General features: G+C 34.6%; 1 protein-coding gene across 3 annotated transcripts in view; it reads right to left on the reverse strand.

Annotated features, from left to right (window-relative positions):
- Positions 1-16453, reverse strand: part of LOC119071504 — a 181986-nt gene that overhangs the window by 4430 nt on the left and 161103 nt on the right. For all 3 annotated transcript variants that reach the window (XM_037176376.1, XM_037176367.1, XM_037176385.1), the window contains 3 exons: positions 10663-10832; positions 6823-7133; positions 3185-3410 (listed from right to left, as the gene is read on the reverse strand). In XM_037176376.1, the coding sequence (XP_037032271.1) occupies positions 3185-3410; positions 6823-7133; positions 10663-10832 (707 nt within the window). The remainder of the gene's footprint in view (positions 1-3184; positions 3411-6822; positions 7134-10662; positions 10833-16453) is intronic.

Consider the following 16453-nt stretch of genomic DNA (forward strand, 5'->3'; position numbering starts at 1 on the left):
CAGAAACTATTGTTAATCATGAATATGTTGGTATGTACCTATGTACGTCGGAGGCTTGGAACAGGTCAAATTCAGGTCATGCAAAATAACCGCAATCGCTTTATAATTGACGTTAACAGATAGATAAATTTTAGTGTGATTTCTAGTCAAATTGCACCAGTTATCCATCGCACATATTGGTATTATAGTAGTAGTAGTAGTAGTGAAGGTATTCCAACTTAAATTTCAGAACTGATCGACCTCAGATGTTGACTTAATTTTACATGACCTGGTACTAAGGGTAAGGGACTGTTCATAAATGACGTCACGCTGTTTGTTTGTTGTTACAGATTTTTTACAGATTTGGGCTAATTTTGAAACATTTTTTTGTAATAAGATGGATGGGGCTGTTGAAAAATCCGAAAAACAGCGTGACGGCTAAGAGTGTCACTGTTTAGTGTGTTTTCTTATAATACATAAGCAAAGCGTCACCAAAACTTTCAATACAAGTTTAATGAGATTGAAAGATTTGGTGTGCCATTCCTCTTCGTATTCATAGAAATGTTCACATTCAAGAACCTAATTCCGCACGTACCAAATAAACTGTAAATCCAAAATGTTGACTTCCGTTTCACTGGTCTGATTTCATGTGTATGATAAAGTCAACATGAAAAATCTCCATAATTTTTCAATACTTTTATCCGCATCACAATCCCGCAGTCAAACAATTTTTTTTTCTCGAAAATTTTGACTGAAAAACTAACCCTTCACCCCGCTACAAAGCCAATTTGAATAATTTTTTTTTGCTTTCGCAAATTCCATCACTTTGATTAATGGTAACCGATTGCCAGAAGAAAAATCCGTCCCACATTTTAAACACCACCACGACTGTCCATTATGCCGAATAATGTCATACATCTTTCTTTAAACGAAAATAATCCAAGACGATTCTTGATGCGTACATAACATGGTCTCTCATGGTCGCGCGTATGAATATAAAAAAAAAATATTTCATTTTCCCGCTCACAATGACGATTCGTTTTATATGCAAAATAGTTTCGGCTTTTTATCCGTTTCATCAAAACATATGCACAGACGATTTTCCGTCATAAAAGAGAATTTGGTGTCACCCAGAGGGGACACATTAGATCATATTTTAAGAACTTAAATGCATGGATGGTGAGTGGTTTTATGGTTTTCAAGACATTAGCTCGAAAACATCTTAAGTGAAAAAGCTAAGGCCATTTTGGTAGTTCTGACTGCCCTTGCTGAGCTTTTCTTCGTAGAAATGACAATAATCTTTATTTATGCGTTTGTGTAATCATTTTAAGTGCAAATGGTCGGTTTGGTTCTTGTATGTAGTGTGGGAGGTTTATTTGACTGCATGGGTACAGAAGACCGATAAACTTATTCCCAGAAAATTGAATTACATTCCATGCCAATAAAACGGTTTTATGTCTCATAAACCACACGTAAAACCGAACTGCAATTCAGTTATGCCTCAATTGGAGTAATTAAAGACGTCAGACACATCACTGCATCAATTATTCATGCTAAATTGGTAATGAAATTATTCCAACTGAATGATTGAATTTAATACTCAAAACACAGAAGCCAACATGTCACGAAATAATTGACAAAGCGACAGCATTCATAACCGAGAGAAAAGAAACATATTTATCGAAGCGCTGCTCCTCAATCTTTCGGCAAAGCCACAGCAACACGATACCTAATGTCATACATCTCAACAGCAGAAGACGAACAATCGTACACGAAAAAGGTCAAAACGACAAGGGTAGCAATGCTGACATGACACAGAAAACGACATTCTATTAGAGCTTGTCAGGCGTGTTCCCATTTCTCTGTGTATACCTCATACACCATCCGAAAAAGAATCGCATTCAACAAATTTATTCGATCAAACATATATTCCCAGTCAACTATTTATACACGGGCTGCAACATCCACGTTCCCCTTACACAAATTTTCCTCTACCTCTCGTTCCATACATGAAATAATATGACATTGCTACATTCAATGTGTATAATTTACCCAAGTTAATCCCCAAATGATTCAAAGCACTAAACGGATAAAGTCATTCATTTGTGTTGCATTGCATTGCCTCGGCATTGGAACCAGAATATTATTAGTTTTTCGGTGTCTCGTCGGTCGTTTAGATCAAAATGTATAATAACTGGGAAAAAAGGGGTGTCGATGTGAGTGTGGCAATTGCGTATATTGAGGACACACACACAAAATGTTTCGACTCAATAACACGGAAACATGAACAAATGATTTCATCATTTACTTATTATATGCGATGATAAAACCTCCCCGAAAACATAAATTGTTCTAATGATTGTCTATTAACGAAATGAAGATGAATTTAGCCGTATAAGTGTGGCAGAAAAAGTTATTAACTTGACTCTGACGGTGGTGGTTCAGTTTGACTTGAATGGAGACTGTTCTGCTATGTGTCGTGTGTAATGTTGTACATCATGGGAACAGAGTATTCAACTGTTAAACGCGGAGAAGTTTGGAGAATTACATTCAAAAAAAGCAAGAAAGGATTTTGCCGAAAAAGTAATGGTGAAGGAGTGTCAAAAGTAATTTGTCTAAATTTTGTCTGCGTTTAAAAACGAGTCGATTAATTGAGTAGCAAAACCGGTTTTGGATGACAAATTGACTACAGCGAAAGAGTTAATTAAAATGTGTAAATGATGGATTGCGGATCGTTAGTTTAATGGGATGTCGTTTAAATGGTATAAGTGGTGCGATGAGTTCAAGACCTTGTTTTAATCAGAAAAATATTGAAGAACGTAAGGACATCATGGGAATAATTTGGAATAAGATTGAGAGACAAACCTGATGAAAATAAAAGTCTTTAAAGTTCGAAGTACGTAGGATTATGGTCTCAAGTCCACAAAATCATCAGCCTTACTATTTCGAACTTTGAAGACTTATTTTCTTCAGTACCATAATAATCCAGTCAATTCACAATTTAACCACTGGCTTTCCAATTTACAAAAATTCATAAATATTCCTTCGACAAAATGTGAAAATTGTAAGTGAATCCCGGACGAAACTTCACTCCATTGCTAAAATCCCAGCCACAATTCCCCAGTCACTCAAAATAAAATCGTCCGAAATCTTTTGCAAAACGAGAAACACACACCAGAAGAGACAGAAAAAATAATTTACTTACTTGTTGGATATTGCTTTCACTTCGTTCCGATAACCGCTTAGCCACCTCTTTGACATCATGTGCTAAACCATGTTCGTTATCGTCACGACACATTTCCAGAGCACCTGTTAGTCCCTTAAGTGTACCTTTGTCCTTTCCCAATGCTTCTTTGAATTCAGTCATACCACTTTCGAATTGTTTCCATGCGATCAGCGATGTGGTTAGACTTTCCAATCGACTGGATATTCTGTTTGCGGAAAAAAAGAGTAGAAGAAATTCGTGATGAATACAAACAAAATTTTTGGTTTTTTTCTTCTTCCTTCTTCAATTATTTAAAGAAAAAGTTTTCGTTCGACCGAATCGTTGGTATATGATGTGTATGTACACGTTTAGACGATTTCGCTAAATTATCCGGAAAATGAAAATAAATTTAAATCGTTTGATGCGAATCCATACGATTTTTATGTAATAATTTTCCGAATAATTTCACCACAGTCCATCATAGCGAATTTTGGTATTTTATTTCAAATCCAGTAAAACAAACTATAGCAGAGGGACAATCAAACTCTAAAACGTTAGGGCAGACCATCTAACAAAAAAAAAGACATTTTTGATTGCACTGGAACCATGTGACTTAAAGCATCATCATTTTATCATCGTTTTAGCATAAAAAAGTCATCAAAACGACGATGGATATAGCATCGTTTCTATGGTCCTATGGTCAGTCTTGCTATGACAATATTTTTTTTTTAATAAAAAGACGTCATCAATTTCAATCATGTATAGTTTGTCCAATAAAAAAATAAATAACCGAAGAGAGAACTAAGTCGAAAATAAATGGTTTCGTAGATGTAAGTGAACAGGCGTGTGTGCACAACCGAGCGACATATTGCAATGATGGACAATAGGAAATTTAGATGTGAAATAAGATTGCTTGGAAGTTCCATCATTTGTCATATGAATTTTTTTTAAAGAAATTTATGAAATGGAATCGAAATAGAGTTTAGAGGAAATCGTTGCGATCAAAATAGCTAAGTCCTACCTTATGGGTCGGTTGAATCTCTTGATTGACGAAGTGATCGAAACATAGGCACCATGACAGGATTAAATATTACGGCACAGCGCTATCAAGAGATGGGGAATGTGAATAAAAAATGCAACCCGAGTGAATGACGACCCTCGCTTCTCTCACATTTTCACACATTTTCAGAAATAACTGCCACAGATTTAGCTCGATTTAGTTCCCATTAATCGAAGAGACATTATTTTCGAAAATCTTTTAGGAACTATCATGGCGAGTGTAACCCGTGAAAAAAAAAATGCAACCCAAGTAAATGACAACCCTCACTTAGCTCCCATTTTCACACATTTTCAGAAATAGCTGCCACAAATTTAGTTCGATTTACTTCTTATTAATCGAATAGACTTTATTTTTTAAAATCTGATAGGAACTATCATTACAGTCAGTAACAGTAAAATTTCAGCACGAATTTGCTTCAGCTGTTTTTCAGCTGATCCACATAGCTGAAGCAAATTCCTACTGAAATTTCACTGTGTCTACTTGTAATAGAAACAAAATGTTGTCCGCCATGGTTCATTTAAGCACTTGACAAAATGAATTGCATTCCTCGTTTATAAGAAAAACTTTTTTGAAAATCGGTTCAAAAGTACTATATAGGGATGGGAGACGTTCAAAATTATCGATAATATCAATCGAAAGAAATTATCGATATTTTGATATTTATCTGAAAATTCATGATAATATACCGATATATCGGAATATATCGATAAATATCGGATTTTCGGACCGAAATATCGATATATCGAATTATCGATATCTTGATAATTATCAAAATATCAATAATTATCGATTATCGATATTTTTTCCATAATTTTCGATAAAAAAAGTCGATAATTATCGATAATCATTATCATTATCGCCCATGCCTAGTACTATAGTTACATCAAAAAATCAGGCAATAACTCTTTCGGGAATAAACTCACAGAACTTTGCTTCGATTTTGCTCACCTGTAAACCAAATCTCATGAGTTTGATGCTTCATTCTTTTGGGAATTACTTCCAGATTATCACTCCGGTATTCTACGAACTTGACCCCAAAATTTTTTTTCCTCATTTCTTTCCGTAATCGGTTCACTATTGGTCAAGTTATCGTGTCAGTCAAACCAAGAAAGCTTCCAGGACAATATTGCTCATTACATACTTGACCCTTGACTTGACCTCCCGAATTTCATTCTTACTCGCTTGATACCAAATTTTTGAAAATCGGTTCGGAACTACTTCAGATATCGTTCCATCAAACGTTACAGACAAAAGTATAGAGTTACAGTCGAGAGGTGGCATGGTGGCGCCGATGCTAATCGGCACACAAAAATTACATGGGCACCCAGACATGTTTAAAAGTTACAGCGCCACCATGCCATCTCTCGAGTGTAATTCTATGGACAAAATTGATCATAGTGAGCGTCATGACGTATTTGCAGGGCTGCCACGGTTTAAAATGACTATTATTTTAGGATTTTAGGAGGAGTGATTTTAGGAGAATTTTAGGAGTTTTTTGATTGGCTAGACCTGATTTAAGAAGATTCTTGTATGGTCTTAGAACTGTTTTAAGTAATGTTTGAAGGATGAAACACGGAGAACGTTTGTAATTGAGAGAAAACTCTTAACATAAAATTCCTACATGTAAAAAGTAACCGATAACCTCCGCATAACAGATTAAATTTTCATGAATTGTTTCAATGGAAATTATTTTATAAATCTTCATCTCCATTTTAGGAGTTTTAGGTGATTTTAGGAAGATTTAGGAGAATTTTAAAATTTTAGGATTTTAAAGTGTTTTAGGAGGAGTGACAGCCCTGTATTTGCTGACGTAATTCCCTTGATTAGGTAAGGGAATGACTGAACAGTCAAGGGAACAATACCAGTGACGGATAGATGACGGAAATGAGAAAGTAATTTCGATGTTCATGACCTTTGTCAATGGAGTGTATACCAGAAGACATGTAATGAACAAATTTATGTTTACCGAATAACTGACGAATGTTCTCCTATACCTCGCCCCAATTGCAATTGTTATAGGAAACACACAAGGAAAAACTCTTGAAATTTCCATAAAACCACAATTTTTCTTAACTCCCGAAACAAATATTGTTTCGTTATCTGACAGCCCGAGTAAATATATTGGGACATATCTAAACAGACTTAAACTAATATAAACAATTTATTCTGACCCTACTTTTCGTGCTCAAATATTCCGGCGATCCATCGCGGTGTGTGTGTTTCTATGTGTGTATATTCATATAGAACATTCTGAATATCTTCTTTATTTGGATTTTCCTCTGCCTATATATTCACAGTGCATACATATATAACAACCCAATCACCCTCCACTTGTGTTTCACACAATATATAATCAATGATTGGCGATAGCCAACGGAAAATTGAGATTTATTGCTTCCGATTGCCCAACGGGCATTTGTTGAATGAATGCGATTTCATTTCTGGTTATTCGCTGTCGTTGATTCAAACATTCCAAACGTTAAATTGTGATACGAAAAACACACACGCTGACATTTATATTAAACGGAACCTAAATGTCCGCAAAACTATTTCAAGTAAAAAGTCGACAAAAACCAACCTTTGATCAGCTTCATCCCATGTACTGTACATATCTCCAACTTCATTCTTCAGCTGTTTATGTAGTTCATCATCAACGAAATTGACGTCAAATTGAGCGGCTGTATCTTTGCTGGTCGGTTCATTAGACACGCTGCAGTTTAATGCTGTGACGGAAGTCTTTTGATCGGAATTATCGTTGATTGTTGTTGTGGCGGTAATTTCGGCTTTTGATTTTTCCATTTTCATTTCTTGGCGCGTTAACCAACTGTGCACGGATGCATTCAAGCGAAGCATTGTCGAGCGATGGGTGAGAAGTTGAGCTTTTTCATTCTGTAAGAAAAAGAAGAATCGCAATTAATAATGAATGTATTTTAGCAAAGTAAGAAGTTTTAAAGCGAGAAGAGGACCACGAAAGAAGTGGTTGGATGGTGTTGGAAGAAAATTAGCGAAAGTTGAGCTTTCGAAAATGGGAAAAGTTGATCCCCTAACGGCCAAGAGTAAAGAAAAGTGGTGGAGTCATTCAAAATACGCATGGATTAATACGGCTGTTAAGGAAGCTGGTACCTGAGAAGCTTCTATGGCCTTTAATAATACAGTGACAGTTCGGGGAATTATTAGCCGTCCTACTTTCTCTAAAACATACTGTAACAACTTCTACTCAGTGCAATGAAACAATTGATTTGGGGATGCTGACTCTTTTCACTTCAATCTTAATATTGTGACTGACTTTTCCTTGAAACTGTACGTTCTCTTTGCCTTCTTGATCATTCATCATATTAACATGATTTGCTATAGACGAGTGGTTGACACAATTTACGACACATACAGTCGGCGACTTTGAAATGAGTAACGCTGTGGTTTCAGCTGTTCCACTTAAATAAATACTTAGCAAACAAAACTTTTTATATTTGATTTTACAGGTGTTGTTATATGCGCGTGGTAGTGGTAAAACCGTTTAAAGACCAAAAATACGTATGAGTGGATCAGCTGAAAAACAGCTGATCCGAAATGAGTGGCTTATTTCAAAGTCACCAATAGTAAAAGTTTCTTCAGTTAAAATTACAAAACTGCATAATTTCCCCTGAACAACGATATAAAACCCAATATACCCACAATCATGCTAACAACACCATCAGACCCCGCATTGCTGAAACTTGATTAATTAGAAATTCATATAAATCATGAAAATGACAGTCAAAACTACAATTAAACCGCAAATTTAACCCTCATTTGAAATATATTTGGTCCGAATTTACGTCTACATCCGTACACAATTACGACATATACGGAATCTTCGGTGTGCAGACATTTTATTGGATGAATTCCATTGGTAATTATTTCTCTATCAAGTGCAATAAATAACACGCGGCGTCAAAACATATGCCAAATATGTGTGTTGAGTGCATAACACAATAACGATATGTACCTTTGATGGTAAACATATCCGTTCCACATATACATTCTTCATTACACATATGTGCGGTGGGGTGTGAGTATTTTGGAAAATTGTACAATTTTATTTATGTTATGACGGTAATACTTTGCTGTAGGGTTTTCCGATTTTGTCGGTCTCACCATACAATACCGGAAAATGTGTTGTCATGTGACTGTATTTTTATTCGCTTTTTGTTCTTCCCAGCCATACGAAATGGGAAAAGGAAATTTTAAAGTTCAAAAAGACAAACAAAATGTGTGCCGAATGACACCGAATTTTGAATTGTTGGGGATCACATAATGTGTGTTGTATTTCTACCAGTGTTATATACAACAGTAACAAAATTTCTATTTTATATCCGAAATTTTGTTTGGAGAGAATGTCGTATGTGGTGCATATGTGGTGGATTTTTATGTTATTTTGGGGATTTGTTGCGGTTTTACCCTGCGTTTTGCATATTAAGGGGTGGTGGTGTATGTTATGTGTACTGGAGTGTCGTTAAATGTTTATTAGCTTGTTCGACAAAAAAAGAGCGAGAAATGATAAACAGTTAAGCGTTTTATTTTAACGATACCACAATTTGAATTTTATAAGTTGTTTATGGGGATCGTAAATCATTTTCAAGGACGACTGTTATTTCCGATGGGCTGTTCTTTGATCGGATTGACTAGAATTAAATAACCGGTAAATATCGCCGATAGATTAACGAGATTCGGAATGCAACGTTCGGAATAGGGTGAATAATAAATTTTCTTACAGAAAGAGTGTCTCTTTTTCAGGTACAAATTTCCCACTTCATTGACTTGACTGGATATCTCAGAAATGAGAGAATGTATCCACCTAATAAGGAGTTAATCCAAGTGTGTGACTACTACATTGTTTCAACAAATCAAGAAGGTAAAATTACATTTCTTTCCTCCGATGCATTCCTTTTGTATCGTAAACTTTCCTCATCAAATTTCCATTTTTATTGATGTTGATTGTGCATTTATTTACCCCTAAATACAATCGAACCATGAACGGTGAAAAGAACAAGACGAGAAAAAAAATATCATTTTATGCACACCACATATTCATCGCCATTGCAAAGAAAAGTTTGAAAATTCCGGGGAAAATTTTATTCCGACTTTATATCAATAATATACAAAAAAGATATCGAAACATTCTGATCACGTGTGCCTTTATGCCGAATGTATATATAACGGCACTGAATTTCTGGCTAAAATTTGAAGAAGAGAGGCAAAACCAACCACCATCATCCCAATCAGCCTCCACCAAATTTAGTTCGCTGTAGTGTTTCGTATAAAAATTCGATAAATTTATCGATTCGATTGAAGCAACAACATCTGACCGTAACACTCGAGAATTTAACTTAAATATTCAATGTAATTTGCTCTTTTTGAACATAAATTTAGTTGTGTAATGTCCGATACAGATGGTTCAAACGGTTCCAAGAGAAAATATTTTATTGTTGTCATTCATTGGAGAAACATTTAATGTTTCATGAACGAATAGTTGAGTAACTGTGCAGACAGCGTCAATGAACCCATCTGTGCGTGTAGTCTCAGAGATGAAACGGACCTTCTCGTCGGCTAATGCTCAATATTTGATTATCTTGCAAAGTTATTAACCGTTTTAAAAACGGCAGCCGAATCGCGACAAAATCATTCGATTTCTTTTTGTTCAAAGTATTACCTAGCTTTTGGTAGAAAATCTTGTACTTCATTTGTTTTCAGAGGCATTGGAGGTCTACTTATCTTGTATTTTGAAGTGGAACTTGAATCTGATAATCACATGACATGACCTGTGTTTCATAGTTCGTCAACAAAACATTCGAGCCTGACCACTAAACACAATTTTTAATGGAATTATTTCATCAATTCAGTTCAAATATGGCTCCGATCCTAGCAAGGTTTACATCCTACATTAAATGCTACCACCAGACGGCTATCTTTTTTACTTATCAATGTGTCGGTTCTGTATGCCATAGAAAACTTCGCACTCAACCATTGCCACAAACCCAAATGGCAAAATCCGTTATCACGAATTCGAACATGGTTCTTCAAGAAACTACATGACAAGAATGAAATTCGAAACCAAAACGATATTGTTGGATATAAAGCTCCACTGAAATGAAAAGCGCCATCTTATTGTATAAGACTGCAAAGCTCTTTGAATGGATATTCAACTATATTTTATACGATTCCGCATAAGGTCAATGACACTTTCGTTTGTTTTGTTTTGTTTAGAGGTGGACGTTGTTGTGAGTACATTACAACGAATTTTATTTTCGCCCACTGGGAATCAATTTAGCAACTTCACATCAAGTTCGTATATTATGACTGTAGCACTGCACTTTAGTAAACAATTTGCTGCGTAGGTTTCAATGACACCGAAAATGTAATACAAATTTCAATGACTCACCTTTAAGTCGTCAATAGACATTTGAATCGATGACTCTGAATCTAAGATACCATCCCGATTGCCCAGCTTATTTAATATACTTTTCAATACCAACATCTCCTCCTGCAGTTTACGAGCAACTGACGCATTTTCGCTCCAATGTAGTAGTCTTTCCCAAGAAGAAAGTAATTCTGTAATTATAAAAAAAATATAATTTTAGCAAGGCGGCTTATATATAGACGCAAATAATAACAATAATTGCACCACTCTTGTCTGTTTTTTAACCAGTCAACACTGACCGATGCGCAAATATAGCCAACAGTTAATTTTAAGTGCAAAATTTATTGACCATTCAACGAAGGTGAAAAATATCAGAAATTCATTTTCAACGGAGAAAATGAATTTTAAATGGACTGTGTACGCTTTCAAAGTCAATAAATACATTAACTAGTTAATGAACTCCGATTCGTGTATGACAGTATTGAGTATGTGGTCTCTGGATAATGACTGTAATAATCCAATCATATTTTAAATGATGCGTAAGTTTATCGACATTTAATGGTAAAGTAATCAATAATTTGTGTCATAATTATTGTACAGTTAGTAACTTTCAATTGAAATTGAAATTTTTCTTTTCGACTGAAGGCATACGAATAAACAGTAATAGACGATACGCTTTATGAATTTTTCAACATCGTTGAATCGTAACGGTTTTGAGATTGATAAATCATCTGTGCCAATGTATAAATCATAAAATTGGTTACATCTATAGAAGGGACCAATTTCATGGGAGGTGGAGTATGACATTGGTATTTTGACCAGAAAGTTACTGCGTCTAGAGTTTGCAAACGTATGGATAGTTTGCACACACTCTTGTCGTGATTGTGAATATGATGAGGTCAGGAAGTAAAGTTGCAGACATCGTTTAAGTTAAAGTTGCTTTTTAGCAGCACCACTACTAAGCCATACTAAAAACCTCGTTCAAGAAGCACCGATAAGGTTTCAATAAGCGTATAATTTTGTATTATCCTTCGATAATTGGCTTTGAATCAATGTTTTCTTTAAAACAACTTCAATGTTAGGTAGTTTATTTCTAAGAAAAATTTTCCCCCTTAACAACATATGCGCCCAGGTCTCCAATAATCTTTTTTTTTTTGATCGAAGGTAAACCAATCAGAGCAAATCAACACTCTTTTTTTTGTTATGTTCCCTAAGCTTTTACCCTGTTTTCACGTTAGCCTTTGGTTAATCTTTCACAGACGAGTAAGCATATCAACAGTTCCACTATTGGATCTATTACTTCATTTGATCAAAGTATTTTCAAGAGATTGTTTTCAAATCTTTTACTTCATTGTGTAGAACATGATTTTTTATCGAAAACAGATGAGTCAGTGACGTAGCCAGACATAAATTTCAGGGTATGCTCAAAGCAGGCAAGAAAAAATTTGTATGTGGAAATTAAAGAAAAACCGTTAAAAACCGGTTTTTGTCACGCTTTCGGGGTATGCTGCACACCTCAGCCCCCATGTAGCTACGGCCCTTAGATAAGTTGAATTTTAATGTTACAAATTGATTTTCCAATCATCTTGTTCGTGTTCTTTTCAAACCTTTCAGGCAACAGTTCCAAATCAAATTTATTTCAATATAATTACAGGAAACGTCAGTGAAATTTAGGCATGAATTTGGTTCAGCTGGTCCATGCAAACAAAAGTGCTCATAAGTTATACAGGTTTACCACGCGTGTGTAATTATTTTATCCGTATGAAAAGACACAAAATTAAAGCATTTTGGTTTGAGTATGAGTCGACCATCATTTGAAAAACAGCTGAATCAAATTCACGTCTAAATTTTACTCCCGTCGACTGTATCAATTGATCTGAACTACAAACTATTCCTAGACTTTCAATTTTGTTTAGGGTATAACTGTTCCCTTATTAGACAGACACCAATCAATCAAAAGTGAATGTTTAACTGATTTGAGGAAACATTTCAATATGCGCGAAGACATAACAATGTTGACACGTTGCACAACAGAGATTGCAGTAACGAATCTAAAAATAGCATTGCAGATGCGCATCGTTAGAAATTCAATCAATTAACATGGTGTTACAGTGCAGCTTCAGCAGCTGCAACACTTCATTTGTTGACATTATAACCATCTCATATTATTGAAATTACCTCGACTTTTAATTGCATCAGTCTGAACAGCAACCGATTGACTCATGATAAGTAATGTAAACAAAAAAATATTTTTTCACAACACGCAGACAATATAACCACTAAGACGGCAAAATTTCATTTATTCTCGCACAACAGTTCACGGTTTGTTTCGCATTTATTTATTTTATTTTATTTTTTTCATTGGCATTCTCATCGAAGACTCATGTGTGTTTGTTTCTTTTTTTTAATTCAATTTTCATATCTGGCTTTCACATTCGGAATCCGTTGTGCACTTTGGATGATGGAAAAATTAAATTTATTGTTTCGTGTCTTTAAAAAAATCGCTCACATTGATATCACATTACGAGATAAAATACGACTGATCAGTAAGGTTTAACCAGTTTTAATAAAAAAAAATTCATTCGGTCTGCTGTTGCATTAAATTTAAAACCATTTGCGACAAATCAGATAAAAACAAAGCCTATATAATCGTTAGTGACCTAGACACATTGATTTTCTATTTGTTTTGCCTGTTGAAGGTGACATGGTGTGTAAAATTATTCTGTAAACAATTCCTTTAAAGGTTTTAAGTCAACGTGACTGTGCGCAATTCTATGGATTCATTTCTGAGACGGTTAGTATTTTAATGAAAAAAAAAAAACAAATTTTAAACTGAGAACAATCAAGAGGCTTTATTCCCTAAAAGGTAACCGAACATCGTTATATCCGTAAATAGTTTCTCCATTTGAATTTGAATAATATTTCTTTACCGTTCGGCTGTTTCGTTTCGAAAATTTTAATTGAACCTTTTTTCTTAAGTCCAAATTATAAATTGAATGAAACAATTGAAATCTACTTTTCTGGTAACCTAGATTCAGATTACATAAAATTGAACAACTGATAAGAACACTGAACCGAAAAGATTCCAATTAAAACCTACGAGAAATGTTAAAACAAATCCATTTTACTTCCACGATTTGCATTTTATTTTACCGTTGGAATTCAACCAATTTTCCGCTTTTTCGCAAAGAAATTCAGAATGGTGCACTAATAGTTAACGACCTGAATGTAGGTCTACATTCTGATTAGCATATAAAAATACATTTTCCATTCTGTCATGTAAATGCGAATGAATGTTACAGGTGTGCGACAATAGAAAACAAAGCCCAGAAATACCATTGTACGATTACGTCACATCAGCTCTAATTTATGCGAAAAAGCTTGTTTCTGAACTGACGATTCGAATATATGAGAGTGTCATGAAGAAACAATATACTCGAGAAACAGAAACACAAAAAACTTTTGTGATCTCATTTATACCAAAACATTCATAAGAAGTAACTTAACTAAAAGAGAAACACGAAAATTATTTCGTTTTGAAGAAAAACTATTGATTTACAACTGCCGTTTTATAGGAAAGTCAATTTACAATGACATGTCAACATGACATAAATAAATGAACATTTCTCGATTTAACCACACAAATCTATTTTAAGACCGGGGAGATCATGATGGTTTAATTAAGAAATTACATCACTGCGTACATAGTGTATAGACGAAGTAAAAACAAGTACACTGACGACTGCTTTATTTGAATAATGACATAACATCGAATGTATAAAGACAGAATGTTGAGATGATCGAGCTTTTCTTTATTTATAGCTTATGAGTGTCGGGTACTTGTTGAATTTTGTTGTTACAGTTAGAACGAAAAATTGAATACAACTAAAGGTCACGCATTCAATTTTCGAAAGTAACAAAAAATTGTTGATTAATCTTACGATTACATCAACATCAAATCACAGATGGTTGGTTTATTGAACAATTTCCGATAGTTCTATCAAACATCAGTCCTAATCTTACTGTTTCGAGGGTCTTTAATGGACAAAGGACCGAATTCATCGAGAATTTATGGAAATTACTTGATGGACAAGTGATACACAATGTTCTTCACTCTCATGTGCACTTAAAATTATGTTAAACAAACGCACTTTATTAATCCGAAATTTTAATCGTCACACACAGTTCACAATCACTTTTTTTCTGTTTTATTTTTAAATAGTACCGTACATTGCAACGCAACTCAAACGAATTTTTCTTCCACCGTCAACACGCGACTGTTTTCGTATTTGAGTTTGGTGAGCTCGCGTACCAGTCGAACAGTAACAATATGAACAAAACACAATTTACTTTTTACATGTGTGTTGATTAACTCGGTCGGAATAATATACTGTAATTCGTTGTGAACTGAACAGAAATTTAGTTCCGATGATGTGTGGCATGTTATACATCGTGAACATTGTTTAATCGGTACAAAGGGGAATGCTCGAACATTCGCTTAAATGTTGAACTAAATTAGTCATTCTGAGTAAGATGCAGCAACGTTGCTAGGTACAGTTAGCAGAAGTTAGAGGTGAACTTTTCTGTTGAAATACAAGAGTGTTCAAGTTTTAACCACCTTTACTGAAAACGGTATTCTCGAAAATTCGTTTTTTGATGACATTCTGTTCACCGAATAATAATAACAATCTGCCTTAATAATCCATGATGGAGCTATTTCACTGATAGGTACATTGATTCATTCAAGCTTCGAAAGCTTGTAACCTTCCAGCGGAAGGCTATGCCATCTGTTATAAAAGATGACAAAAAGTGGCAATTCGTCGTATTCGGTCGGTATTACATAGAAGATTACTTATACAGTAAGGGAATCCTACAAGTGTCCTACATGTAATTGAAATTTTCAGTCTTTAACCATCTAGAAACGGCAAACTAATCGCACTATAATCATTGAATCTGTTACTTGTTTTGCTTAAAGTTTCGCCTTGTGTTGAACAATCAGATCTTTTACTTCATTTGTTTAAACAACAATTTCACTATTTATACGATTCAGCTCATCGTATTTTTGTCGTCGCTGTCGATAACAGATGATCAGCCGTTTCTGAAAGGCTAGTTTTGTGATAATTTAGCTAATTCCGATAATTTGAATGAAATCAACGACTTTGTAGCTTTGTAACAATATATTGAAAAACGTATGAACAAAAGAAGTAGCAGACTTCTTAACTACATTGTTAATGGTTGATTGATTGATTTATTAATGACAAAATATGTGTAAGGTGATCAAACTTATAAAGTTACACATTATGCGCGAATCAAAACAACGCGACTACATAAAATAAGCTGTAATTTGCTCCTCATCTGTCACCACAATAACAGATCAAATGACGTACGTGAATGGTCTATTCTAATAGACATTTTTGCATCACTTTATCTGTACTGTGGGTGCAAAAGTGTTTGAAACAAAATATCTAAACTTAGGCATTCGTCGCTAATTTTGTTATAAAAATATTTTGAATCACTGGACTTTGGGATGGGGTCGAAGGAGAGATGTGTTACCGACGCAAGCATATTCCTGACTCTAGGGCTAGTTCAATTTTTTCATGTTTATCTCCAACTGCTTCTAAAAATTCTAGTAACAAACTACGCTCAAATCAAATGTCACCATGCCAGCAATTGCAGCACCGGATTCCTTATATACATTTTATTTGAGCACAACTTGAGCAATGCAAAATACTACACTAAAGAAAACACAAAACAAAATTGACCTGGACAAATTTCTTTCAAAACTACCGATGGAAATACTGTCTTTTATATA

This window comes from Bradysia coprophila, chromosome II (assembly GCF_014529535.1).
Source record: "Bradysia coprophila strain Holo2 chromosome II, BU_Bcop_v1, whole genome shotgun sequence".
Taxonomy (NCBI): Eukaryota; Metazoa; Arthropoda; class Insecta; order Diptera; family Sciaridae; genus Bradysia; species Bradysia coprophila.